The sequence below is a fragment of the Myodes glareolus genome, chromosome 2 (genome assembly GCF_982192425.1).
Source record: "Myodes glareolus chromosome 2, mMyoGla1.1, whole genome shotgun sequence".
Classification (NCBI taxonomy): Eukaryota; Metazoa; Chordata; class Mammalia; order Rodentia; family Cricetidae; genus Myodes; species Myodes glareolus.
Genome location: NC_142027.1, coordinates 66,827,997 through 66,855,539, shown reverse-complemented (window position 1 = coordinate 66,855,539; position 27,543 = coordinate 66,827,997). Strand labels below are relative to the sequence as shown.

Genomic DNA, 27,543 nt, shown 5'->3' with positions numbered 1-27,543 from the left:
GAAGCTGATGGATGACTAGCTGGTCTGGTTTGGCCAGACAGTAGGTCAAGCCAGGTGGAAGCCATCTGTCCAGGCTAGCTACAGAGAGAAAGGGGTAGGAACGGATTGGCACTCAGCAGCGATAACATTGGCCCACAGATCCCTTTGCCCCTCTGGCCTGGCTTGTTGTAGAGATGTCTCCTCCAGCGATTGCTTCACAAACCATTAACCAGCCATGAAAACAATCGCCTGGCCATATGTTAAAGGGCCACAGAAACCCACAGCAGGCTGAAGGAGAGAATCATACTTCTCTTCTTTTCTTGGCACTGAGAGAAATCTCCATGGGGGTGAGAGAGAGAGAGAGAGAGAGAGAGAGAGAGAGAGAGAGAGAGAGAGAGAGAGAGAGTGTGTGTGTGTGTGTGTGTGTGTGTAGATAGGTAGATGATAGATAGACAGACAGAAAGGCAGACAGACAGACAGACAGACAGGACAGATAGATGGATAGATAGATAACCTTACTGCAAGATTATAAAGGTAGGTACAGCTGGCATTAGATTCAGGGACCCCAGCAGAGAAAGTGATTAGGAATAACACAGTCCTTGTGCAGTGGGATGTGGCAATTCTAGGCTGTCTTTAATGTTGAGTTAAACACATCATCAGTATTCCATCTATCCTTGGCCTTCTTGTCCGGGGTCTAGTTAGAGTATGGGCTGTGGCGCCAAGCACAGCAGTAGCTGAGAGCTGGTCAGCAGTGCCGAGTACCAGGTACACATGACCATCTACATCAGATCAGCACTTTAACAAGGCATGCGCTTGAATGTTTGAGAAGTCCCACAGCTGGGAACTCAGAGGGACTGTCCCAAACAAAAATTATGATTTTTAAAGCATTTCTGATCCAACAACAAGAATAGGTGGACATTTGCCAAGTACAACACCACAAGTGTTGTGCCTAAAAACAAGGCCACATTCTATCCTAACAACATTCCCAGCAAAGGCACTGCCCTTATACTCAGGTTACAGAGGAGACGGTGAGGAATTTGAATACCCTGCCTAAGACCCTGCCGAGAAGGGAAATATAGAGCAGAAGCTGGCACCCAGCGTCCTTGCTTATTCTTGCCATGATATTTCACTTTGCCCTGAATGCAAACAAATCCCAATAGCTAAGTATGTTCACTACAGGAGACGAGACACGGTGAAGTGACATTTCATCCACAGGTATCAAGAATCGTATCCCATGGAAATAGAACCTCTGGAGAGAGAATGAAATGTCCCTATCCTTGAAGCCATTCTGTTGTACCCTTGACTTGCTCTGAAATTCCCAGATTAGTACCTTTCTAGAATGGGCAAAGAGACCTGATGGGTAGACTTCTTTCAGCCTCTCTCTTTGTGAAACAACACTATCTACCAGTGAACCCAAGGCTACAGAGTAACAGGAATTTGTCTATATAGAACACAAGAACTCCAGGATTTTAAGGCTCCTTTAGTTGGTGTCTTGCTTTGTTGTTCAAGTCTTAACTTTGTTATCTTATATATTTATTATCTGTCCATCCATCCATCCATCCATCCACCCAGTTATCAAGGCATGACACAAGTAGGAACAAAGATGCAAAAATTCTTCTGCCCAAGGGTCTTGCACGTCATTAGGAACATTAGAGAGTAAACTGATAAAGATCTACTAAGCATACATTTCAGTGCCATGCAAAATATAGCTGGGGAAGGATAGAACATAAAGGTTGCAGGGGTGCTACAAAAGATGAAGAATGAAGGCATGCTTCTCAAGCAGCAATACCTGGGCCTGTCCCTGGTGGAAAGTGGGAGAGGGAAGCATGTGGGAAGGATAGACTCCCCATAGAGGGGGAGCAGCGAAGCAACAACCACCAGAATCAAGAAATAGTAGGAAATGCAGGTTAGCTAGGGCAGATGACCATGATGTAGAGGTTGCAAAAACTGATGGTAGTTTGGAGTAGGGTGGCAAGAGGTCAGACTCTGGCAATGCTTTGAGATGAGAATCAAAAGAATTTTCTAAAGGCAATCTTTGTATTCTTCCCTATTTCTAGTCCTTCAGCTGATGTGGGATTCCTGTCTGTACGCTGTGAATACCACTGGTTAATAAAGAAGCTGTTCCGGGCCTGATAGGATAGAGTAGAGCTAGGTGGGGAGAACTAAACTGAATGTTGGGGAAAAGGAGGCAGAGTCAGAGAGAAGTCATGTAGCCCTGCCAAAGACAGACGCCGAAACTTTGCTGGTAGGCCACGACCTCATGGTGATGTACAGATTAATGGAGATGGGTTAAATTAAGATGTAAGAGCTAGCCAATAGGAAGCTAGAGCTAATGGGCCAAGTAGTGATTTAAATAATACAGTTTCTGTGTGTTTATTTTGGTTTTGAGCTGCCGAGTGGCTGGAACAACCAAACGGCCTTCCAACAACATTCAGCTGTATCATCAACTATGACCTCTGCTTTTTACTGTCCCCATTCCCATCCATCCACTTGGCCCTGACTTCTGACACCTTGTAAATATCTGATTTGCAAATGTTTCCGTCCTAAGCCTTTGATCAGGCTCTGCCTATTACTTGGGCTCCTGGCCAGTGTTGTCCATGGCCAGGGGAGCACACAAGCATGGCTGCTGCCTTTTACCTCTGACACCTCCCACAGGTGTCCTGCTTTTCAGGTCAGGGCCTTTGGCGGACCTGATCTTGCTTGGTTTCAGGGACCATTTTATGCCTTTCATTCAATTCCAGGAGACTGCAAAGAAGAGGCATGGGTCAGTGCTGGCTGAATTTCACACAAATTAACCCCTTGGTATCTGTAGACCAGGACGTAAGCAGACAGTCCTGCAGATCAGTGTGTGGAAATGTGAAGGTGAGCTGAGGGAGGTTTGGGGGGAAAACACAGAGGATAACCCACAAACAGCCCAGGGGAAAAAACCGTGAGGGGAGAAAGAGAGAGTCCTCAGAGAACAACAAATGACAACGAGAAAAGAGATGTCAGAGGTTCGAGCAGAGAAGCAGTAGTAAGGCGGAGGGGACAACAATCTAGGACCAAGAGGAGGTAACAATCAAGAGAGAAGACTGAGCCAGGCCAGTGCCAAACACATATCAAAGGCCTAAGCTGTTGTCCAAGTCCTGAGTGTTAGCTCAGAGAAGCTTTTCAGAATCAACCTGGGCCAGCGGCTGAGCAGCAGGTGTGGAGCCTGTGGAGTGCTGGAGTGACGGTGAGATGCTCTTCCCAGGCCCAAGGACTCCATGTTTCCCATACAGGCATGGCTGACTAGGGACCAGTGCACAGAGGCAAACAGGCATCAGAAGTATTGGTGGGGAGCAGAAAGGGTGTGGACAGGCAGGTGCTCTCCTGAATGCTTTTTACACTACGTAGTGGTGGTGGGGGGCTCCACTCTTCAACAAACTCTTCAGAGTAATGATCAGCTGTAGAGTTTGACTCAGGTCTAATGCCAGCTGACTTAATTTCTTCACATTGGATAGGTGATTCTCCAACTGAGTCCCAATCTTGTATACATTTTCTGGGACCCAGTATGTACAGTTAAACCACAATCTAGGGTAGCAGGAACCAAACACAGCATGTTTTAGAAAAGTTCTCAGGTGACTGAAGGAACAGTAAGAGTAGAGGCCTGTTGCCTTCCATGCAGGCACACACTTCCCCATGGCTGAGTTCTGAGCATGCTCTGTTCTGCTCTCCTTCCCAGTCTAGTTAAATGTTGATGGTGGAACCAAGAACAAATATCATAAATGGATCCAGGACTGACCGGGACATAAAATCTATTCCTCCTACTGAGTGGGCAGTAAAGGGAAATTCCACCCACAAGGCTGTTTGTAGAGAAACAAACACTGCATCCTGTTGAGCTTGACTGGTAAGAATAGGCTGGCTGGCACTCCATTCAGTACTTGGCAATCTCAGGTTCTCTGGCAGGCCTGCCTAAGGAACCCAAGAGTGACCCAAGGCCAGAAAATAGATGGCCCTTACTCTTGTCAGCAAGGAACATGCAGTAGCCATTCCACTTCCATCTTTAGGCTCAGGATCTCAACAAAGAAGCTCAGGTCATGTGAACTTTAAAGGCTACCAAGGCCAATAATTCCTGGAACCTGCTCATGTTGGGTATACAACACATATTTAGCCAGAAGTGGCACAAAGAGGGTGTGTTGGTGCAAATTGGTATTGTTACTCTAGGCAACGGCAGGATGTTTTTCCATCCTTGTATATTCAATCACTGTATACTGTTGAAGCCCAAGTATATTTCCTGTAGAAAGCACACATTTAGATCTCAGCTTTCTAAAACCTGACAATCTGAACCTTTACTTAATTGTTTCATCTTCAATGCCACTATTTTTTGTGTGTACATATGTTGTCTGAGTATATGAACATATTCATGTGCATGTACATGCTTATCCTAGTGTGTAAGCATATGTGTGTGCAGGTCAAAGGTCAACGTCTCATGTCTTCCTCAGTTGCTCTCCACTTTATTTTTGAGGTAGGGTCTCCACTGAACCTAGAAATCAGCAATTTAGCTAGATGGGCCAGGTGGGGAGTAACTGGTACACAGTGAAATTCTCAGCCTTTTACATGGTGCTGAAGATCCAAGCCCAGATCCTCATGCTTGCCCAGCAAGCATTACACGGAGTCACCTCGCCAGCTCCTACTGTCATTATTGGCACAGTTGAACTTACATTAGGCATTCCACTTTCTTTCCATAGGCCACACATTTCTTCCTACATCCGATTCCTCCTACACTCCTGTACTAAGAGCATATTTTCTAATGTAGCACTTTAATATCTTTACTGATTGATTTTTCACTATGTTTAACTTACCTTCCTAGTTACCTAAGAAACATCTTATCAGAATCAGCTTCTGGTACATACTGTTTAATTCAGCGAACATAAAACTGTTCCTCCTGGAGAGGGCTTTCTGTCCTTTCCCTATGTATTGTGGTATTGTTCTTGTATATATTTTGTTCATAAATGCTTCAAACCTAACATCAGAGTGCCATAATTATTGCTTTTTATAATTGTGTGAGTATTGGGGCTGAGATAGAAAAGGCGAGCTAATGTATGTGATAGCTTTGTTTATTGTCATCCTTACGCATCATTTCTGCATGGTTTCATTATGTTTCTTTTGACAACACAGATCTTCATCCACATATTACCTTAGTGAAATTTCCTGCAAATTTATCACATTTCTATGTTATAGTATACCAGTGCACATACATATTCTCTTATTCAATTGTTCTTAAATCAGTTAAGAGAAGGCAGGGGAGGAAGTACGCAATACTTGGTCCTTTATAGTTACGTAATTAATCTTTTCCAGTGCTGTCCATTATGGTAGATTCTAATTACTTTTTGGGAGCACTTGTTTCCAGCATAAGGAATTTTCTTTGTGATTCCCCCAGTTTTCTCTGGCAAACTATCAGGTAGGTCTACATCTCCAATCCCTGCCTTTTACCAGATCCTCCCAAGGAAATTTTTAAAAGCTCTATTGCCTTAAATGTCTGTAATCTCTATTGCGGATAAAGTCAGTTCCTTTGGGGGAATATTTGGGACTTGATTTTGTATAGCATGTTTCTACCCTCAAGTCAAATCCCTAAGCCATTCTTGGCTCTAGAGTTGGGGTTGTAGGCAGTGGTGTGCTTTCCTTGGTGGTACCTCCACTTTGGGAGCTAGCTTTTCTGGTAAAGAGGTGAGTAACCTCAAGTCTCCATGGCTTGTCTCTCCCAGCAAGGAGAGACCCAAATATTCTCCTAGCATGGCCCCATGGTACAGCTGCCGTTCCGAGTGATGTTTTTGTAGGAGACTAGATCTACACCTTGAGTTCACATTCACCCATGACCAAACCTTGGCACAGGTAGCTGGGGCAGGATTAGAGATGTCCTACCTGGGAAGACAGTCCTTTAGCCAGGAGCTGAAGGAAAGGACCTGCAATCATGTTTGTAAGCGGTATGAAGTGATTTCACTTTACAGAAGTGCAAGGGCAGAGGAGAGAAGGAACCTTGACTCAAACACCATGGATACTGTTCTTAATGAGTTTTTATGTGTTTTTTAAAATACATCTTTCTTTATTTTCTGTATGAATTTGGGATTCCTTCCAGAGACTTTAACCAGTCTTTAAAAATAATTTTCTCTAGTTTTAATGCAGAGAAGGTCCATACAGGTTCTTGGGCTATCTCACGGAAGTCTTTTGGGTCTTGAGATGTTTTGTTTTAGGGAGTAACTATTTTATACACATAAGTGTTACAAAACAAGAATCTTTAACTGTAATGTGAACATAGCTAATTTGGGGAACTTGCCAAAAACACATGTTCCTAAGGCTTTGCTCCCAGAGATTACGATTTTCTAAGACAGGAGGAAGATAAAGGGGAACAGGAGGAAGACGGGGGTGGAGAAGAAGATGAGAAATACTTATTTTACTCAGTTTTCTACATGATTCTAATTTTTAAATATGCATACAACATTTACCCCCTCCTCCTCTTCAACCTACTCTTCCTTTTCCACCCTCTCTAAGATTACAAAAGATGCTTTGCTATTCACATTTACATTAGTGTGTAAATATGTGTTCATGTGTGTACAGGCATGTGTATGCATGTGTGTGTATGTTTCCATCCAAATCTAGAAATTCTGCTACTCTAGTGCAGGAGAATTCTGATTTGAGGCCTCCATGAATCAGCAGTGACAGGTCACCCCACAGCAATGTGTCTGAGTGGAGAGTCATCAGCCTAGACTCTTCCTGTCTCTTGCAGCAGATGTGGTTTTTCCTTGGGGCTGTCATCTGCAACGTGCCCCCCAAACAGAGAGACCACCACAAACTTTTTTTTTGTGGCTTGATTTACATACCGTCAAATGCAATATTCGTCTCTACTATGCGAATTAATGGCATTGAAGCTGCTATGAAACACGTGCTGGGGAAGGGCTTCCTACTGCCCAGATGCACACTGGGAGCCACTACTATGGATCCTCTTAGTCATTATAACAACAGAAAATGGATACCATTTCGTATTTTACAACTCCAGACAGAGGCTATTAGCAACTCGCTTCTTCCCAAAGAACTAGCTAATTAAAAGTGTAAATAAGGTTGTGTTGGGTTTATAGATGCTTCTGTCTCATGAAGAACTATACATGCATGGCTACGTTCTATGTAGACTAGGCTCGGACTTACTTCCAGCTGCCTTCACTGCCAGCAGAGAAGGTCAAGAAATGGAGAATTTTACTGACAGAGGCAAAATTATGAAAGAGGAAGGCCCCACAGAGCTCAGGAAACCTGGCTTTCTGAAACACTGTAGGAAACCAGAGGACATTTTCCTAAAGGGTTTAGAAGGTGAGAATCCTTGTTATTGGTCAGAAAAAAACAAACAACAAAACCCCCAAAAACCCATGCGATAAGAAAAATCTAAAGTAACCAGTTTTAGCCTTACTTCCGGATTTGTTCATGTACACACTGAGTAGAGCATTATTCCCACACTCTCAGTGTGTTTAATTGGTGGGCTTTATTGGCACCAATTCATAAATAAAACCAAGGAAGTTTCTGATTTTTCTACCCAGGACTTATGCAGTTATTTCCAGATTATGGACTAAAATAAACTCACATCTCCATGTTGAAGTTCCAAGCCCTATCATCCCAGAATGTGTTCACACTTGGGGAGAGGGTTGTTAAGGAAGTAATTAACTCAAAATGCAGCCATTAGTGTGGAGCCCAGTCCTGTGTCTTATAGAACCAGGAGACCAGGACGTAGAGACATAGCGGGGGATATGTGCATCCACGAAGCGAAGGCGATCCAAGATCACACCAAGAAAGATACCTGTTTTGGCAGATACCAAGAAGGGCTCAGGAGAACCCGGTCTGCTGGAACTGGGCTCTTGTGGCCAAACAGCCAAAACTGAAGATAAGACATTTCTGACATTTGTGTTTTGTTGTGATGGTGTTGCTGCAGGTTGAATCCTGGTCCTTGCACATGCTGGGCAAGTGCTCTACCATGGAGCTGCATTCCTAGTGTTTGTTGTTGTTGTTTTTAATGCCTGATGTTTAAGGCACATTGGTTGTGGTATTTGCTATAATATTCCTAGAAAACAAATACCTCCAGTGACCATCACCTTAGCTAGAGTTATACATTTAATCAGTAGATAAACAGTGGACACAGGAAGAAAACGTAAATGGGTAATTTATAAGCTAACGATTTTAGATATAATCTGATATGCCTAGGACTTCATGTATATCGGTTAATTCACATATTATGCATGATTATCAGTGAACGAACTGGAGCTTGTCCAGCCGGTGCTATTTGCTGATGAACAATGCACTGAACCCCTCCTCATCTGAACTCACCCCTGCCTTTTGCCCTTGTCGCAGCACTCCTTGCTGTATTGACGTGAGGCTACTGGTTTGCAGTTACGTATTTACTGGTGAAGTCATACATTTCACATCTGTTTCCCTTGTGAAGTTCTGCGGGCGCAGCCTTCTCTGCTTTTGTTCACCCCTGCAGGCCACCGTCCAGCACCTGACTCCTAGTTACTTGTTCTTGATTAAAAGAAGTTATCATATTCTCGACTTCTGAAATTTGAAAGGTTGAGCATCTGGATCTGCACTGTATTGTTTACCTTGGAGGTATTTAATAAGTGTGTGTGTGTGTACATTCCTTTGGGAGAGGATCCATAAGATTCGTTTTATATAATAGCGCTCTGTGACCTCCCACAAAGGAAGAATCCTAGACCTAATTCAGTAATTAAACAAGGCTAAAGAGCAAAGGACTCACCTGAAATTTGAAACATAATATGCTACAAAATTATTTATATGTTCAAATGTGTGTGTGTGTGTGTGTGTGTGTGTGTGTGTGTTTTCCAAGAACGGAGACTGAAATGCCTCAATGAATTTGCAGAACCATCCATATCCCTGCCCCTTCCCCCGACTCTCCCTGAAGAACTGATCATTACTGCAGTCATTGGCTGGCGTAGTGAGTAGCTGCTGGCATTCATCTGTTTCTTGGCAGTGTCATTCATCACTGAGGCCAGGGAAAAAGCCTGTAATTCCCTCCATTCACCTGTTTGGAACGTTGCCATTCCTCTATGTAGGAAGCCCCTTTTAATAACAAACCGGTAAACTTCACAGGAAACAAGAGCACTGAGCTGTGTTTATGGAGCACTGGTGGCCATGCAATTTGATCAAACAATCCTGGGATTTCCCTTCTCTTTCCCAGCAGCCCAAGAGGGGATCCAGCCTAATCAGGCTACAGACGCCTCTGCTTGCTGCTGGCTGGCGCATTCACTAAGGAGCTAAGGGAGGCTGCGGATGGGCTGCTCTACACTAATTGGCTGTCGGGCATTAAACCTTTCGTCTCCCACTTCCAGACGACACCGCTCTTCACTATTTCTTCCCTTGCTTGTGCCCTGAAAATGACTTCCACAGCAAATCTGTCAGAGCAAAGGTTTTCAGTGTGCCATTAGCTCGTAGTTACCCACACTAACTGGGGAGAGCAGTAAATGCAGAGAATTCAAAGCCAAAGGCGCTTTCTGTCTAGCTTCCTAATGCATGACTTCAAGGAGCTCGGTGGCAGACTTACCTCCCTAATTATGCCTGTCTTTGTTGCTTATTAAAATAAGCTTGACTGCCTTCGGGTCTGGCAGTTCGCTGATGTGAAAATTCTGACACAGAATTTGTGAATGTCATCAGGGAAAAGCCACAAGGCACACAGATAATCAGACTTGACTAGATTTGAGTTCACAGTTCTAATCACCTGTGATCAATTACTTTGTTCCTGTGGGACTGAGTCTGGGGATGAGGAATGACTGCCGTCGGGAGGGAAGGAGTCTTTACATTTAGAAGAGGACACAAGACTGTGTTGTGGTCCAAACTTATCACACATTTATGTTGGTTTTCCTACCGGACCTCACAACCTTCTTTCCTGCAGCCAGTGATCTTTCTGTGCAAACTTCACACCCTGTGCCATTACCCAGCAGCCTTTGGTGGCTCCCTATGCTGTTGTTATGATGGTCTTTCACCACTAGCCAGCCAGCTCTGAAGTGACATGATCCTGCCTCCTTGAAGTCTGAGGTGGTGCTGTGACTGACATTGGCCACTGAGATGTGCATGAGAACCGGCCAGAGGAGAATGGACATGCCACTTCTAGGTGGATGGTCTCAGCGCCAGCTGCGTTTGGTTTCACACTTTGTCTGGCCCATCTGAGATGGGGGCTGCTCCTGACTCTGTTGCCAGTGCCTGTGATGAACCTACTTCCCACTAGCTAGTGATGAATGTATACCAGGAATAAGAAACTCTGGTTTTCAGCCACTTAGATTTTAATGCCCTCAGTTAACTCAGCAGATTTGGCCCGCACATATGAGGCTACACTCTAGCTGAGTTTTCAGCTCGGCAAGCAGACAATGAACAACTGAGAGATGGAATCGTTTCTTCTTCAGCATGCTAAGTCTAGTCCGCAGCACATTTAAAACAAGTTGGCTGGTGGTTGACTATGAAATTCTCTTCCTTCTTGGCCCTGTCATCGTTCAAGTTTGTATTTTTCTAACACTCTCCCTCCTCCCAGCACAAAGCTGCAAAAGTAAAGCACCTTGGTTTTCAGGGATGGGGGACGCTGGAGCTCTGCCTCTGGACCAACAGCCAGAAGGAAGACCTCAAAGAAGGGCATCTTTGGTGGAGACATTCTTAGACTCCATATGTTTGGAATATAATATGGCTTAAGAACAGAGAGGATCTCAAAGGGAAGTCGTGGAGCTATCACACAGAAAACATGCTATTCCCAAAGCTAGGTTTCTGAGGGATCACATGTCATTCAGACTTAGACTTACAAGTCCCCGTCTATCATAACATCAGCATTTACTGATGACTTGCCATGCACCAGACACAGTTCCAGCTGCTTTACAATTAACTCATTGATTACCCGAGCAACTTTCTAGCATCCTTATGATTTATATTTCACAGATGAAGGAATGGAGATTAAGAAAGGATGAAGCATGGGGGTGAACTCCCTATGGCCGCATTGAGAGGAAATGGTCTCCTCTTAATCCACGCATCCTTAAACACTCCCATGATGTACACCTACTCCCACCGTGTCCACCCCTATGTAAGCCACATGCTGCCCACTCCACAAACTACCATCCTCTAAAAACTCCTGTCTTCTAGACTGACATAAAACAATTCTCCTCTCTCTCCAAACCAGCGTTCAAATATTTGAAGGCAGCAATCATGTGTCCCACAGGGCTCTTCTTCCCACTATAAGCAGCCACGAGTCACTCAACACTTCCCAATACACTGTAGCTTGAAGCCCTTCTCCATCCCTGTTCAATGACTCATACATGCTAGGGACCAAGAAAATGTCAGTGCAGTCAGCGAAGTGGAACTGGTGACTTGCCTGTCTTTTAGTCTTGCACTGAGCTAATCCCCCTGCAAGCACATTCCTTTCATAGTGTGAAGTGGGGTCATGATCTGATGTAGGAACAGCTGGCTGGCCCGGTGCCCTGCACAGGTCCCCATTCTGGCAAACGGACTGCTAAAAGATCTGCACAGTCAATGTTCCTTGTTCTAACTCAAGTCTGCTGCTCCCTCTTCTTTTCCATGGTCCTTTCTTGCCCTAGCCCAGAGGCCTGTTGGAAATGGCCTTCCCACTCACCATGGAGTTCATAGCAAAGTGATTGTGCTGCGTCTGGAGGTCTAGTGCATGCTGGTAGCTGACTCCGATCTCGGTGTGGCTCTGAAGAAATAACTCCTTGTTGTGGCTTATCCAGTCGAACATCTGGAAGGGAGAAGATGGACAGGGGGAGGAGAAAGGTCATAAGTCAAGCAGGACAAGACATTCAAAGCTGCAGGAAGAATAAAGCCCTTTAGTTGTTTCCCAGGGAGAAGCTGTCGTCTCTCTGGAGTCAGGGTGGGCCACAGTCTGGTTTCACAGGAGAATCCTCAGTTTTTAGTATAAAGACCTACAGGCAGCTTCTGTTTCTCTACAGAGCCTACCGTCAAAAGAGAACAGGAGGGAGAGAATTGAGAGGTAGTGGTATTTATTAACAAAGTAGCTACTGCCTTTAGAATGCCTAGGAAGGTCCCACACATGCTTTGAGGACAAGCAGTGATAAAGCAAGCCGGGGGTCCTAGCCTACTCATTTAGGAAGCCATGTCTCTTCCAGGTAGTCCCTGCACTGAAGGGGACTGATCAGAACCCCAATTCCAGTTCTTAGCTCTTCAGGATGTCGGATCTAAGTCAACCAGTGCATAATTCTTCCTAACCACTCAATTCAGTTTGTCTGGGAAAACAGAACGTGACCCAGGCCAATACAGTAAGATGGGATGAGTTTGCAGTTTCTCTTCCTTTGACACTGTCCTGTGTGCCGCCCATCTTGCCTTGCTGCAGCCATCTGCTGGGAGCCAATGACAAGGAAAGGGCAGAGTCAAGGCAACTTCAGCCAACAGTAGGGCCTGACTGAGCTGGGTGTGAGCCCCATTGTGTCTCTGGACGCCTTAAGGTGAGAATCCCTCTCTATTTTCATCCCAGTGTAATTTAGGGTTCATATAGATTACTGCCTAGAGCAACCAAGTGCGACGGGTGTGAGCAGGAAAGGTGTGAGCAGCACCTGTGAAGAAGAGCACTCTTCTCAGGTCAGGTGCACCATGTTTGCACGCTCTGCCACAGGGGTGCGAAGGCTGAACCAGCTTTCCTCTGCTAGCTTTTCTCTTTACACAGAACAGTAGCCTGCTTTTCCAGTTCCTCAACTAGTATCCAGGGGATACCTGCCGTGTCCAAGGTGATGGAGGGCCAACAATGTCAAAAATGTGTTTCTTGAAATTAGGTGGCTTTTATAAAGCGTAGAAAATTGATGTGGACTCAGGTTCTGTTTATTTATGAGAATTTCATACATGAATATAACACATTTTCATCATTGGCACCCTTCCTTTCCCCCAACTCTTCTCGTATCCCTTCAACATTCCCTCTCAAATCCATGTCCTCTTCTTCTCTAAGTGTGTGTGTGTGTGTGTGTGTGTGTGTGTGTGTAAAACTCTAAAGGTCTATACATATGATAGAGGTTAACCTGAGACACCAGCAGAGGACAAGAACAATATAATACATTCCCCAGGAAAAAGGATTCTGTGTTAGGCCTTCATGTAGAGAGCTAGGAGAAGGGCAGCAGGCTAGGTAACCTTGTGAAGTGAGGGTGGGGTACAGAGTGAAAATTTGGGGCAGCCCAATATGTCACAGACACTGAGACTACCTCAGTGATGATTACTGTGCCTGGCTTGACAAAATGTGGCCAGGGAGGCACAGACCACCCATGAAGGGCGTATGCTTTAGAGATATGGACCACATACTGGTTGTTCGGTGCAGGGAAGGGTCCTCAGTTGAGCTATAAAGTATGAATGAGCTGTGGTAGCAGTTTGGGATGTAGACTAGGGAGAGCCAGGCAGAGGGCATACTTAGGGAGATGGCACATTAATCCAGGTCTAGGTAAGGGCCTGGAGAGGCAGTAGAGTCAGAGAAGTCAATAGGTTTGAAAGCCCCTTTGGGCAGGACCTTCCCAAAGCTCATCATCACTTGGAGAGGAGGGGGCGAGAAACAGCTAGTGAGACAAGCTATGGCATACTGGTCCCTGTAATCCCAAGTACCACCATAGCAGCTGTTGAAGAATGAGGAAAGAAACTGAGGGTGGGCAGACATAGTGGGCTATCGTGTAGATGTCCTGCGTCTGAGAGGCACAGGAGAGTTTCACGCAGATATTCCTGTGGGCTGCTAGGTTTATGTGTCTGGGCCTGAGAGAGACATCAGGGCTGTTAGCAACTCACATTAGCTGCCAAGCGCTCATCTGGAGGCTCCCCCAGAAGCACTCAAGTGGCAGAGGGCTTACTTCAGGCTGGGGTCTCCTCTACAGGCCAAGCAGATATCTGCTGCGTGTGCTATTCTGAGCCTATCAGCCCCCGGCAGCCCAGACTGCAGGCAGCTGGCCCATGTTCCCCCAAGCCCTAGTTATCATAATGATGAAGAGGGAAAGAAGGCAAGTTGTGGGCATTTAGAGGATTCTCCCTCTGTAATTGTTGATCTTTAAAATTCTTCCTCCAAGCCTCACGTCAAAATAATTCCTCATCCTTTATCCTATTTACGAAAGAATCAATAAAGTTAATAAAAACCTGAAATTCCCAAAGTCCTTGAAACTTGTGATGAGGAGAGTGTTCACTCCATGTCCTTTCTTGGCCATCTCAGCAGCCCAGAAGGGACCTTGTATTTTCTGTTGAATAAATAACTATTCGGATACACAAACAGGCAGATGAGGTATGTACGGTGTCACAGCAATTAGATTGCTGGGCACCAGGTCCCTGCTGGACTGCAGAGAGAGGAGAGCTGGCCATAGGCCAGGCAAGGTGGACAGCAATGCAAAGGGAGCTAAGAGCAGGTCAGAGATGGCCGCAGCAGCCGTGCGCCCTGCTGAATCAGCTCCTCGCAGGCTGATGCTGGCACCGATGCCACCTCCAAATTCATGTTTTGTTCATGAACTACTTCCTGGTAGTGAGGCACCTTGACAAAGCTTAGCTTGTTCTAGAGAAACTGGAGTAACCTGTGTCCCAGGACGAGAGGAAAAAGCCTGATCTGGGGACTCGATGGCCTCATGTGAATATATGTTCTGACCCAAAAGAGTCATAAAACTCTTTACAAATTTTGATTGAAATATATTGCAGGAGTCTTAGAATGAAAGTGGGCATGCTGGCATTTATTGAATAATATATCATATATTCTGATATATATTACATATTTTGATTTGCAAGGGACAGATTCCTAGAATGAAGGTGGGCATGCTGACTGACAAGTGGCACATTTTTTGAAACCCATGAAAAAATGATTTTTCTATTCAAAACAAAAATTAGTTTCATGGACTCTCCTGGGTTAGAAGGTATATATATTCATGTTTCTATAGCTCATTTTTCTGGCGATTAAGGAACATAGCAAGAACACTGGCCTTGTTTTACAGTCAGAGAAAAGCAGCTCCTTAGTCCCCGCCATGACATTCCCCGGGTGCTTTCTAGCTGAAGTTCCATGTCCATTCGCACCCTCAAACCGTATCATGACGTGAGGACCATCAGGTCCTCTTCACAGAGAAGGCTCAGAGAAGTGACATTCTAGAATCATGGTTCCACCCTGTGCTGCATGGCCCTGACTGTCACAGCCAGGCTTTGAGAGGCTGCACACACCGTGATGCCCCAGCCAAGGAAAGGTGCTTGGCACCACTTATTCGCCAATACCCAGCTATCTCCTCTCTATGGCACACTATCGGCAAGGATCACAGACGCCTGAGGATAGTATTCTCCCAATAAATGCTGGAAGGAATAAAGGTAACAGAGGGGGTGAAGGGGGAGGGTGAGGAGAGGAGAAAGGGAAGATGGCAATTTGGCCATGCCTAGGGTTGTGAATGTCCAGAGAAGAAAAACCTTTCTAAAGATTCCTAGCCTCAAGCCAGAACCACTTATAATTTGATTCATTTGAATTTGACTATCTGGAAGACACGAGCCAGACTAACTAAAGATGTAACGAAGGAATAAAGCAAAGGAGAATACATCTACAGTAACTTTGGAGTCTTTATATCCCCACCCCCGTGTTTTGAGAAACTACAAATGCTATGGTCAGCAAAATATAATATAACAACAACAACAAAAGCCTTCCAAGAGGAAGGGTCATGCCTAAATAATGCAATTATCTTTCTGCCTGAACAGTACACAGTTTTCTCTGTCTTATTAAGAAAGATGTTATATGAAAGCTACTTGAGTTGTTTTTTCATGTTTTGTTTTAACTAAGCTAAGTCATTTTTTATGCTAGCTAACTTCAGTAAAAATACACAAATCTGGCTCTTCATAAATAGTCAATGTTGAAGGAATCTATTTAAATGCAAATTAGGAAAATAAACATGACTTTCCACTTTTTTTTAAAGACAGGGTAGCTAAAAGGTTATTATTGTTCTTTTTTAATGAAGCATAACTATTTCATAGAGCAGGGATATTGAGTAAAAATCTTGTGTTTATTTTTCTTCATTTAGTGAAAGCGTCTGACGTCACCTCACTCTCAAACCACCCGACCATTGTTAGTGTTGTACACTAATTATAGATTTCACTGCAAATAAGATACGCACACTCAGCCTTGATCAGTTGATTAAGGGAAATGTCAGAAAATAACCAGTGGGTTTCTTTTGGCTGGTTATGTACATCCTAGTACATGCAAGGAAACACCCTGTACCCTGATAAAAATGTGCCCTGAAAGGTCCAACAACCTCCTGGAGGTGAATTTTGCTAAGCCCTGAAAACAAGGTCTTTTATAAAACAAAATCTTGTGTGTTAAAGTCCAAACAGCAGAGAACACAAATCATTAGAAGCTACTGTATGAACTTCACCAAGCTGTATCAAGGGTTCAAACCCTGGTTTTTGTTTTTGTTTTATCTATAAAACAGGAATAACAATTTATACTATTTAAATCTTAGGTTACCAAGAACATTCAAATAAAATGATGGGCTGGAAAAAAACTTTGTTGGATGCTACATACATATGGATTTTTAAATCCATATAATGAGTGTATTCTAGCCTACTCCCAAATATTTTCACTTAAATAAAAACAAGAGGTGAAAGGTGTGGATGTAAAGCTGCAAGTTCATACCTGAAAAAAGCGCCACAGGCTAGCGGGACTCACACCTGCAGTTCAAATGCGTACAAGATGCTCGTAGCACACTCCCGAGATGCTCTACTAGAGCAACCATGGGCCTCTGCACAGAGAAGACCAGAGGCGCCAGCATTCGCTCACACAGAGATCCTGAGAGTATGTCTCCCTACACAAGCCTCTTCACCAATATACTTGGGGTTCTAGTGCCTTCCTACTTCCCTGGATGACCTGGCCACAGAGACAGTCTATTAGGCAAGACCTTGTGTCTCATCTGATCTCCCTGCCTCCACCTAGCATGAATGCACCCACACTTCCCCTTCCCCACCTCTCTGCCATGGCCCGGCTCCTTTGCTTCTAGAGATGCACTCCCTGTGGTTTGTAACAGCCCCTCACACCCCACCCGCCACACTCTCAGGAGAGATGCCTATTAAAATGCCATTTTTCCTGTAATCCCTTTAGGAATGAGTTTATCCTGGATATAGAAGGAGCTCAATAGGCCCTTTCTGAACACAAGCCATAGATGGGATTCTAAAATAAGGTGGCAGAGAGACCTTAGACAAAAGATGAGAGGCCCTATAAGCATCACGGGAACCAGGCAGATTTCCTGACTTCACAATTCTGCTTTCAAAGAAACTCTGGCTGCCCCAGGGCACATGCTCTTGTGCAAAAACCAGCAACACACAGTTCTCGTGGGTGTATTCTTGCCAGGAGTCTTAAGACCCTTCAACCCTGGTTTTCTGCTCTCCTAGGATTAAGCTTTCCCGATTTTCTAATGAGGAGGAGGAGGAAGGGAAGAAGGGAGGGAAGGGGAGAAACAAGGAAGAGAGAATATTAAGGGCTCCAAAATGTCAGCCTAGTTTCTAGGTTTCAAGACCTTTCACTGTAGTCAGTCACCTCTCCTGCTCTGACTCTTCATTCAGTTCTTCAGACTACGGGGTGCGTATGTGGCGTGGGGAGGGGGGGCGTGTCTGAAGAGACCATCCTTACAGAGATCTCCAGAGAGGCAGAGACATGCCTGGTGGCTGTTCTGGCAATGAACACCTACTGGAGAAGACAAGGTGTCCTCAGCTCTGCCTGTTTTCTGTTATGCTGGTAACATGTCTGCCTATAGACGTTTACACATTGCATGAAGGAAGCTGCTTTCTCTTGGTCATAAACCCTGTCTGCTCCAGGGAGGAGGGCCCAGCTGGCCATGTAGGGGACAGCATGATTGTTTGCTCATTCATCAGCTAGGACGCCAGTGCTGCCGATTGGGCTGTGTCTGTAAATACACTGCTGTCTCATGGCACATTTCCTTCATCTTCCACCCAAATTCCTTATACCTAACAACATCACTGTTGTTCACACTTCAACAGGCCGGGTTTCTTTATAACACACAAATGCCCACCATAAGCAAAACCCTTTCCATAGCAATCTAAACCCCAGTTAGCATCTAGATTCTGTTTCCATGACAACAAATAAAGATGCTTCAAGCCAGCATGCTATTGAATCGTGGCAAAATCTAAATAAGATATTCTCTGAGTGGAAAGCTGTACCTGAGTTGGGAATAACTATAGAAAGCTACATATGCCTCGACGTGGACATCAAAACCTGGACTGCCTTGACTGGTGACTTTTCTAAGGAACATGCTCTCTGCGAGGACCTTGTCGGTTGTGTCAAGTGTTACAAGATGCAGGTTTCCGTGGGGCACTGAGTTTAAGCACGCCCACACTTGTAGTTGCTAAGGCAAATCTTATCTCCTGGCACTTGAGCCAGGCTACTGGGATGGGCATCTGAAAGGATTGACTGGTAGCAAGCTATGAATAGCATTCTTATAGATGGGTCTCAAACACGGCTTCCTGAGTTTGTAAGTCTAAATGCTTAGAAGGGACTAAGGCTCCCCAGCAGCTGCGAACTGCAATGTTAAACCCAGAATACACTGAACACAGTACTGTGCTTTCTCCTTGTCTTCTTGTTCTCCACCCCACCTTCTCAATTTCAGTTTTCCCACATAACAAAAACGGTAGGAAAAAATAGTCCTAACAGTGACTATTTATTAACTATTCTCATGTGCTGAACATTGACATGTATTAATTTACTTAATCTCCCAATAATCTCATAGTTATTTCCCCATTATTAATATCCAGTATCACCACTCCATTTTACAGAACAGAAGGCAAGGCTCAAAGAATTTAACTAATTGGACCAGAGGTGCACAGCTAAGTGAAGGAGAGAGTCAAACTCAAGAGGTCTAGCTCCTGTTGATGCTCTTAACTTTGATGCAGCGAAGAGTCTCAGCCAGAGCTTCCTTCTCCTCCTCCCGAGTCCCAAAGTGTGCTCTGCCTCTGCGGCTCTCGCTTACCCCACCCCCCACCCGTTTCCTCCTGGAGCGCGTATCATGTGGTCTGCTAACTGCTTGCTTGAGTCTGCACCCACAAGCAGAAAGCCAGGTACCCCTACTTCTCAAGCCTGTTTGACTTTATTCTCATGAAGAATGGATGAGTTTTTATTTTCTGTTTTCCTGACACTACCTGGCTGGCCCAATTAGCCTGGTGCTTTCTACAGATCTGCCTAGAGTCCCCCTTCCTGGCACCCAATAACATTGTCCTGTGGAAACGGGGGCTTTCTTCCACTTGAACTCTTTCCTTATATTTATTACCTAGTCTCAGCATGATGGAAATAGCAGGAACATCCTAATTTTAGAAGCTTTCCAAGTCCATTGACTCTCCACACTTGCCTTCCACTTCCCTGGCTGCCCACTCATGGCTTCCTTTTGTGTCCCTTGAGCCTTTACTATGACAGTGTAAGGACTGGACCGCCACAGTTTGGCTCAAGCGATCTTCACGTTAATGTTACAAAGACGGTACTGTCAGTTGTGTTTTAACATGGCAAGAATTTAGTATGGCTGGCTCTTCATCACTGAGGATTTTTAATCTGGGGACTTACTAACTATGATCAAAAATAAATGAAAAAATTGTAACTGTACAAAATACACACACACTTTTTTCAAGTCATTATTCCCCAAATAATGCAATAAAATAAATATTCACGTGGCATCTCCACTGTGTCTCATAAGGAATCTAGAGACCCCTCAAAGTACATTGAAAGGTGTCTGTAGGTTATATGTCAATATTATATCATTTATCACAAGGAATCTGAACAGCCTCAGGGGCTCCTGGGCCAACTTCCCGCAGGTACTGAGATGATTACAGCAAGAAGCGAATTGCCTAGGATCACACAGCTTACAAGTGATGAAGACAAATTCAGAATCTAATGTCCATCTGAACCGACATCCCATGCAATTTCCTGTTTCAGGATGCTCTCCATCTGTGACTTCTCAGATAACTGACAAGAATAAATATGTGCCAGGTGCTGCACAATGGGGTTTATACACATGATCTCAATCCATACAACAGCTCTAAGGGGGGACAACGGCCATCACCGCCCCTCTTCCTAGGTGAAACAGATTCGGGAGATTCAAGTCAAGGTCCCATGGTCAAGCTAGCATACTAAAGACAGATCTGGGCTCGCCTGCTGCCGAAATCCATGCATTTAAGCCACTATCGAGTTATCTTCTAAATACACATGGAAATAATGGGCTGTTTGTGGATTCCTTTAGAATACGTGACACCTGTGGATACAACAGAAATGTCCCCTTGATCTCGTGCCCACTTGTCAAACTGCCATATCTTTTCTAACATAGTATCACTTTCTCTTGACTTTCCGTCCCAGAGCCCACCTTAGGTGTTATTTCTAATGCTTCTGCTACTCACATCTCAGCCTCTCTTACCTGGATTATTTCAGTTACCTCCCTATGGTCTCTCCAACTCCATTCTATCTCTTATGCCAAGCCACCTGCCTGGGCCAGGTTTGTTCCTGCCAATTTATTCACTGCCATGCAAGCATATCAGCAGGGCATCCCCTCAGTCAAAAACCAAAACCCCTAAACAACTGACTGCTTCTAATCTGCAAAGCAAAATCCAGTCTTCTTAGTGCTTCTCACGAACCTGCTTTACCCTGTCATTTCACAACACTGTTCCACACCAACCATCCTCTCCAGCCAAGTCAATTCGCTCACTGCCGTGCAAGCATTTCACACCATGTGCATCCCCCTTCCACACCGTGGCTCACATCTTCCCCCCCCAAATGCTCCAAGCCCCAGTCTCCAGATCATTCCCTATCATCTAAATTGAAGTCTCAATTTTTCCTACTGCCTTCTCTGACCAGAAGAAACTCTCCTGACAAATGTTTCCTCTACATCTCTTTAGTGTTTGCCTTGATAGTTCATAAGCCTAGCCTTAATGAAGAAATATCTGAAGGGTTTTCTTAAAATCGACAGTTTTCTGGGCCCTGATTTTAGAGTTAGTAGGATTTTTATTTTGCATTTTTGTTTAACAAGTTTACGTGAACTGTGGTATGTCAGTGGTCTCGACCCTACCATCAACAAGCACCATGGGTATGATCTTTGAAGGAAGGGATACACACTAAAGTCTCCCCCTTTCCCCTGTTCTCTCCCTGCTGGTATTTTCCAGACTATAGAACAGGAAACCAGGAGCTTCAACAGCAATGGTTCTATTGTGGTTCTGGGGATTAAACAAATTAGGCATGCGCTTTACCCATGAGCCACTTCTCCAGCATGGTGACACTGGTCTTGGCGAGTGCTAAAAATAGAGATAATATTCTGGCACGGTACCTGGGATTTAGGAGACAGGTTATTAGGGAGTAGAGAGCTCTAGAAAGAATTACTAATTTTTTTTTAACCATGACTTCATACGGGTTCCTGGTCAAATCCTAAATCAAGGACAAGACTCCTGAAAATCTGACAGACAGAAGGGACAGGAGGTGAGGCTCACTGTGAGCCGAACAGAAAGACTCAATTTACATGGAGCTGTGGGATTCAGCTCAGAGCCTGCTTCAAGGGGAGATCAAGGCTTCAGAATGAGAATATGCCCTGGACCAGGGAAAACCCGGAAGTGGACCTACCACAGCAAAGCCAACACCAAATTTCTGCAAGGTCAAGATGATCGCTGGTGACCTCGTCCTCTCCTCAGACAGCCTTCAAGGTAGCTATAGGAAGAGGACCCCACCAGAAATGTCTACGGTGTATACACTCTAATACAGAGTCCAAATGCTCAGACATAAGAAGAATCAAAGAACAGCAGCTTATAATAATACATTACTCAACAGGAACAGCCCAGAGATGATTTAGAATTGAATTAGCAGGCAAGTCCTCCAAAATAACTGTGTTTAGCATCTAAAGAGAACAGGAGAGGACAAGGAGGGGTGTCCTGGGCTAAGTCACAGAAGACTGCAATAGGTCTGGAATTCACAAAGAGAATCATGTGGGTAAGAGTTTGACTCAATGGTACAGTGCTTACCCAGCACCCCTGAGACCCTGAATTTGATTCCCAGCACCAGAAAAAAAAAAAAGAATTACACGAACACTCTAGAATTAAGAACTTAAGTTTTTCTGTGTGTGGATTTAACATCAGAGTAGACACAGAAAAGAGGGTTAATGAATGCGGAAACATAAATAGAAAGTAGCATAATGTCTCGCAAAGCAAGCAAGCAGGAGAGCAGCAGAGCCCGGAGACAGCTGAACTGTCCCTGAACGCTTCCATGATGACAGGCACCGCATCTGACCATCCAGCAGGGCTGTAACAAACACATGGGCCTCCTGAATACCTGAAATGTATCAAGTGCTGCTAGTTTAGAATTGTATCCCTTAAACTAAGACTTAACTACCAAATGTCACAGCCCGGGAGGGAAGAGAGAACGTGTAACATGGACCCTAAGGAAGTTCCTCCTAGAGAACCAGGTTGGACACTGATGCTCAGCAACATCCATTCCACACTAAGGGGTTTGTTAAAAACAATCACGCTGGTTCTCTGTCTCCTTATTCGCTGACTCAGGGATGAGCAGATCTCAGCCAGTATAAAGTGATGAAATTGAGAGATTTGCTTGGGGATCCTGGGGAAGAGAAACCAGTGTCTGTCTGAATGTACCCAGTTCCTTCCTTCCTTTTTTTTTTTCCCTTTTCCCAACCTCTGAGCGAAACAAATGAAGTCTGTTGCTCTGACTGCTGGCTTTCATCTTAGGATGACGGGGGAGTCGTGGATGAAGCTCTGAGGAGAACACTGGGGTAGAAAGCTCCTGGGCTTTTGATGACAGACTTCACTAGTCCATCTATCTGCCTGAAGCTTAGCCTCTGCACGTCTATTTAAAGTTGAGAAATAATACAAGTCTTTGATATTTAATCCTCTTTCAATGCAGTTTTCTAATTTTATTTTTACAGCCAAAAGCACCAGCAACCAAACAACTATGTGTCACCATATGTGATACAATGTTTCATTCACCTGTTAATTATCCACTCAGTCCCAGACACTGGATTAGAGACTGGGATGGAAGGCCAAGGTCACGGTCTAGCAGGGAGACAAGTCACTATTCTGTTAAAGTCATCTACTGTGTGAAGCACTTTAATGAATTTAAATACCATGGGCTGACAGCACAGGAGCCCTTGGTCCAACGTGGCAGAAGAAAGAGCAGGGCAGAACATAGACAGCTTAGGGAAGGTGGTAAAACTTAACACGTGGGAAACAATAGGGTTTGGTCAGCTAAAAAGGGGATACAAGGAAAAAACATCATCAGGATGAGAATGAATGACTTGAACAAGGTCCTGGGGAGTTAAAACAGGGTCCTAAATGGGCGCACATGCAAGGCAAAGTGCCAGGACTTTACTAGCAAAGGAGAGCAACTAAGGGAGGAGGGATACAGTCAGGTTTGCTTTACTCTTGATCGGGGGGGGGGGTGCTCTAAGCTAACCCCAATCTTAAATACAAAGACATTTAATGTATTTTAGACTTCTTAACTCAGCCTCTGCCTCCACTTCCCCAGATTCCTTCCCCTCCCCACCTCCGTCTCACGAACCCTGCCATGTCTGGGGCAAAGCAGATAAAGACCGGTGACGTGCGGAGGGAGCCGAACACAGTGTGATGCGCAGCAGATCCGGAATGCGTGCCAGCTCCTTCCCACTCCCTTGGCGCAGACGGAATAAACCCACAGCCACAGAAAGCAGTTGCTTTCTGATTAGAGAAGCCCAGGCTGCAAAACCTCATGCTAAAATCACACCCTGTTCTTGACAGATGCACTGTAGCCCAGCTCTGTCTGGAGGGGCACACGATCCTACAGAGCCTCAAAGGGCCTTTCTCCTCACACTCATCCTACTTACCCTAAAGGACGAAGGTGGGACGGTTGCCATTCTTTAATTCATATAAATATTTTCAGGTGTTAAACAGAATGCATTTCATTTCCAACCTGTGTGCCGGGATGGACTGTATCCCCTGGGGCACTGGCAAGCCATGCATTGCCCTCCTGTGAGAATGGAATGGTCACCCAGCAGCCAGCAAGTCACACAGATAGGAACTAGAACTAGCCAAGCCAGGAGGCAGCCCAGGCAGCCCTGGGATACTGACTCTGAATGGCTAAATTCTTTCCATTTAAACCACAAATACTGATAAAATAGTTTCAGGAATGGAGTAAGGGAATGCACTTCACTCGCATCCCAAAATGTAGATCTGAAGAGGTCAGATCCTATTTAACAAGCTGAGGGAAGAGTGCCCAACTTTATCCCAGAGCTAAATTTAGGCATCCACTGAGATCTGGCCCTTTGGCAAGTTAATTTAGATGAACCAATGGCTGTTCCTGGCATCCAGGAGACACTCAGTAAATGGGAACTATTATTTTTACTGTAAAAATGGAGTGTCTGGTTGATGTTCTCATCCAGCCCTCCTACGCATCCTAAAATCGGCTGTGCCAGTCATCCGCACATCTGGGAGTGAGATTCCACCGGGGGCTGAGCAGGCGGCAGCCCCCACTTCTGGGAGCCCCGCTGTGGGAGAGATGGACACTGTATTGAAGGGCGCTGGGCTAGGCAGGCTTGACCTTAAAGAACTGAGGAAGAGGGTCAAGCACACTGTCCCCTCTTGTCCTCTTAAGCCCCAGCAGCCTTCAGGTAGCTTCTGGAAGAAACACACAGGAAGTGAGGCTCAGGCATATGTGTGAGGAGGGGCTTGGTTTCCAGACCCCTATTGACAAAGTATCCTACACAGAGCAGAGAAGCAGCTTCCTGAATGGAGCAGAGTCTGCCCAGTCCTCGGAGGACTGAGGTAAGCTTCTATGGGTAAGAGAGAGCCTGCTGTTCTTGAGGGTCCGGCAGAAATGCAAAGACCCCCATAATGTACATTCGTGCTTTAGAGACCTTCATCACCTCCTCCACTTTTCTTTGGATTTCGCTCGGTTATTAATCCTTCTCCCAGAATAACGGAGGGACCTGTTGTTCCTCCTCCCCGTCAGCCATCAATGATGCTGGCCTGGCATTCCCTTCATTTCCTCTCTGATGCTGACTCACCAATTGGTCTCATTTCCTTTCCTTGTCTCCAGGGCTTTTCTTCCCCTTCATACCCTCTTTGCCACGCCACCTGCCCTCACCTGAGTTCGTATAGAAGGACCATGCTGGGCTCTGCTACAAACTCTCCACAGCCAGAGGAGACTCTAGTTCCCAACAGCGAGGCCTTAGAGAGAAGCCCTTGGAAGACTCAGCAGTAGGTGGTGCTCTTGTGCCAGCTCAGGGCTGGTGTTTGAAATGCTTGGTTCTGACAGCCCAGGGAGAGCACAATGTGCCTCCCAGAAACCCAGAGTTACCAAAACAAGCCGGCTGTGACTTGCAGGCTCTGCAGTGTAACTGAGAGATGAGGCCTGTGAGTAGTTTGAAGACCAGACAGGACAGACAGGGCCAATGGGGAGTTCATACCCACTCTTGATAACTCTTGGTAAAGTCAGTCTCCCAGGGAGTTTTCAGGCAAGACAAATATCTTGTAATGGGGAAATCAGTCAACCTGATCAACATGTGAGGAACACTCCTTTTTCCCTCTCCATATGCAAAGTTCATGATTTCTCTTACCAAACCTCTCACTCCCTACCTGCTCCCCTCTCCCTCTCCCCCCTTACACACACACACACACACACACACACACACACACACACACACACACATCAGTTTACTAAGGAGGGGCTAGAGTTGGCAAAGGAGCACTACAGTGGATTTCTTGGGGAGCATGGACTGGGATCATGGAGAAAAAGCCACCTGGGACTCCGACTAGAGGCAGTACTCCATGGAATTGAGATGACTTTGCAGGAGGAGCCAGACACAGGGTGATGCTGCTTCTGCAGGCGGTGATGGCTTTGATTCTCTCCATGACAAGATGATGTAATTTCTGCCGTGCTTGGGAAGCTCAATGGGATCCAGAAACGAGGCTGGAACAACACATGCCCCTGAGTTGGGCTTCTCTTTGAGGAACAGAGACCATCACTGACCTGGACACTAGGAACCTGTTAATCCAACACACCCAAACTGGAAAGTCATGCCTATAATTACACGTGAGAAGACAGCCTTCTGTGTTTAGGCATGGGGCTTTCTGAGTGGCGGACCACCCTTCTCCGAGTGGAGAGGCCCGGGGTTTTCTAGATGAACCGCAAGAAGCAACTTCACCTCCTACCACTGCACACAAAATCTTTGTCTTGCCCGAGTAAGCAGGACCAAGGGTTGTAGACTCCTCCTCCCTTTCCTGATTGAAAAGTTAGTCCCAGGAAGGCCACACTGAGAGCCGAGGCCCACAGCAATGCAAACCGAAAGAACTCAAGAGACTTTGTATGGAGCAGAGGCTGGAGAAGGACTATAAGAGATCTAGCCAGTCCCTGAAGTGCTGTCCGAAGGGAGCAAAATGAGACTGGCCTCGGGGCATGGCATGGACAGGGCTGGGGCTACTGGATGGAAACTTCAGAAGGTTCCCCGATTTCAAACTTAGTGTTGTCTCTAGAAGCTTTGGCTGGCTTCTGTCCTGTGCTCTCTGCCTTCTACTGAAGGCCTGAGTTACACATGCAGCTTCTCCTCTGCTCTGGCACAGAAGGAAGCAGGGATGCAAAGGGAAGGAGGAGCAGGCTCATCAGAGAAACATTTACAAACAGGGCGGGGAAGGCCTGTGCTAAGCATGTGCACCTGCAGGGACAGGAAATGGGGAAGAAGGAAGTAGGGGTGAGAGTCCTGGTAAAGAAAAGGAAGGAAAGTGATTGGTTCAAAGTGAAATTCCCGGAAAGAAACCTTGAAGAAGCTCCCCACCCAAAACAGACATACACTTTGTTTTAGTTTATGAATTATACCACAGAGTTCTTGGCTCTTCAAAATAGGGACCCAAGCCTACACTGGGCAATACAGGCCTGTAATCTAACTCAAGAGGCAGAGGCTGGAGGATCCTCAGACTGGGGCCAGCCTGGCCACACAGTAACACAACAAGATTCTTTCTTCAAAAAATAATAAGGGAGGAGCATACCCTAGCCACTCCTCCACTTCTAAGACTGAACTAGAGCTAAGATGCTGTCTTCTTTCTTAGACTACCACCTGCTCTCTCTCCCAGATACTACCTCCTCCTCATATCTCCTCCAGGAAGAACAAGTACCTTGGTATCTTAATTCACCCAAGCAGTAGCCACTGGAGTGGTTCCTATATGGAAGCCATCTCTTTCTTAGATGGTATGGAGACCTGCATCCATGTTCCTGTCCAATGCCTGAGGAAAGAGGACTCTGCTCCTCAGAACAGGGCAGGGTGTATGGTAAGTCACAGGCATTCGGTGACTAAATTAGTTAGCTGGCGAATGTTTGTCAGGGGCTGTTCTGTGTACCCTCCTGCCATACACCCTATCTTTGATTGGATTTCCTTTTCTGGGGTTCATTCCTAAGTAGCAGCTGAACAGGTAGACTTTACATACAGCCTTGTGACAGGGTCACAGTGGAGAGCCAAAGACTCCCAGACCCCAAACATGCCTCACAGCCCTCCTCCAGTGCTGCTCAGCCACATTCCCAAGAAGAATGCTCCGGCCAGGATATGAACTCAGGCTGAAATA

The 27,543-nt window shown here is 45.5% G+C and overlaps 1 protein-coding gene across 25 annotated transcripts in view; it reads right to left on the bottom strand.

Moving 5' to 3' along the window:
• The window catches only part of Kalrn (kalirin RhoGEF kinase), a 598,618-nt gene that overhangs the window by 351,910 nt on the left and 219,165 nt on the right, over positions 1 to 27,543 (bottom strand). For all 25 annotated transcript variants that reach the window (XM_048454129.3, XM_048454132.3, XM_048454114.3 and 22 more), the window contains exon 6: positions 11,600 to 11,722. In XM_048454129.3, the coding sequence (XP_048310086.1) occupies positions 11,600 to 11,722 (123 nt within the window). The remainder of the gene's footprint in view (positions 1 to 11,599; positions 11,723 to 27,543) is intronic.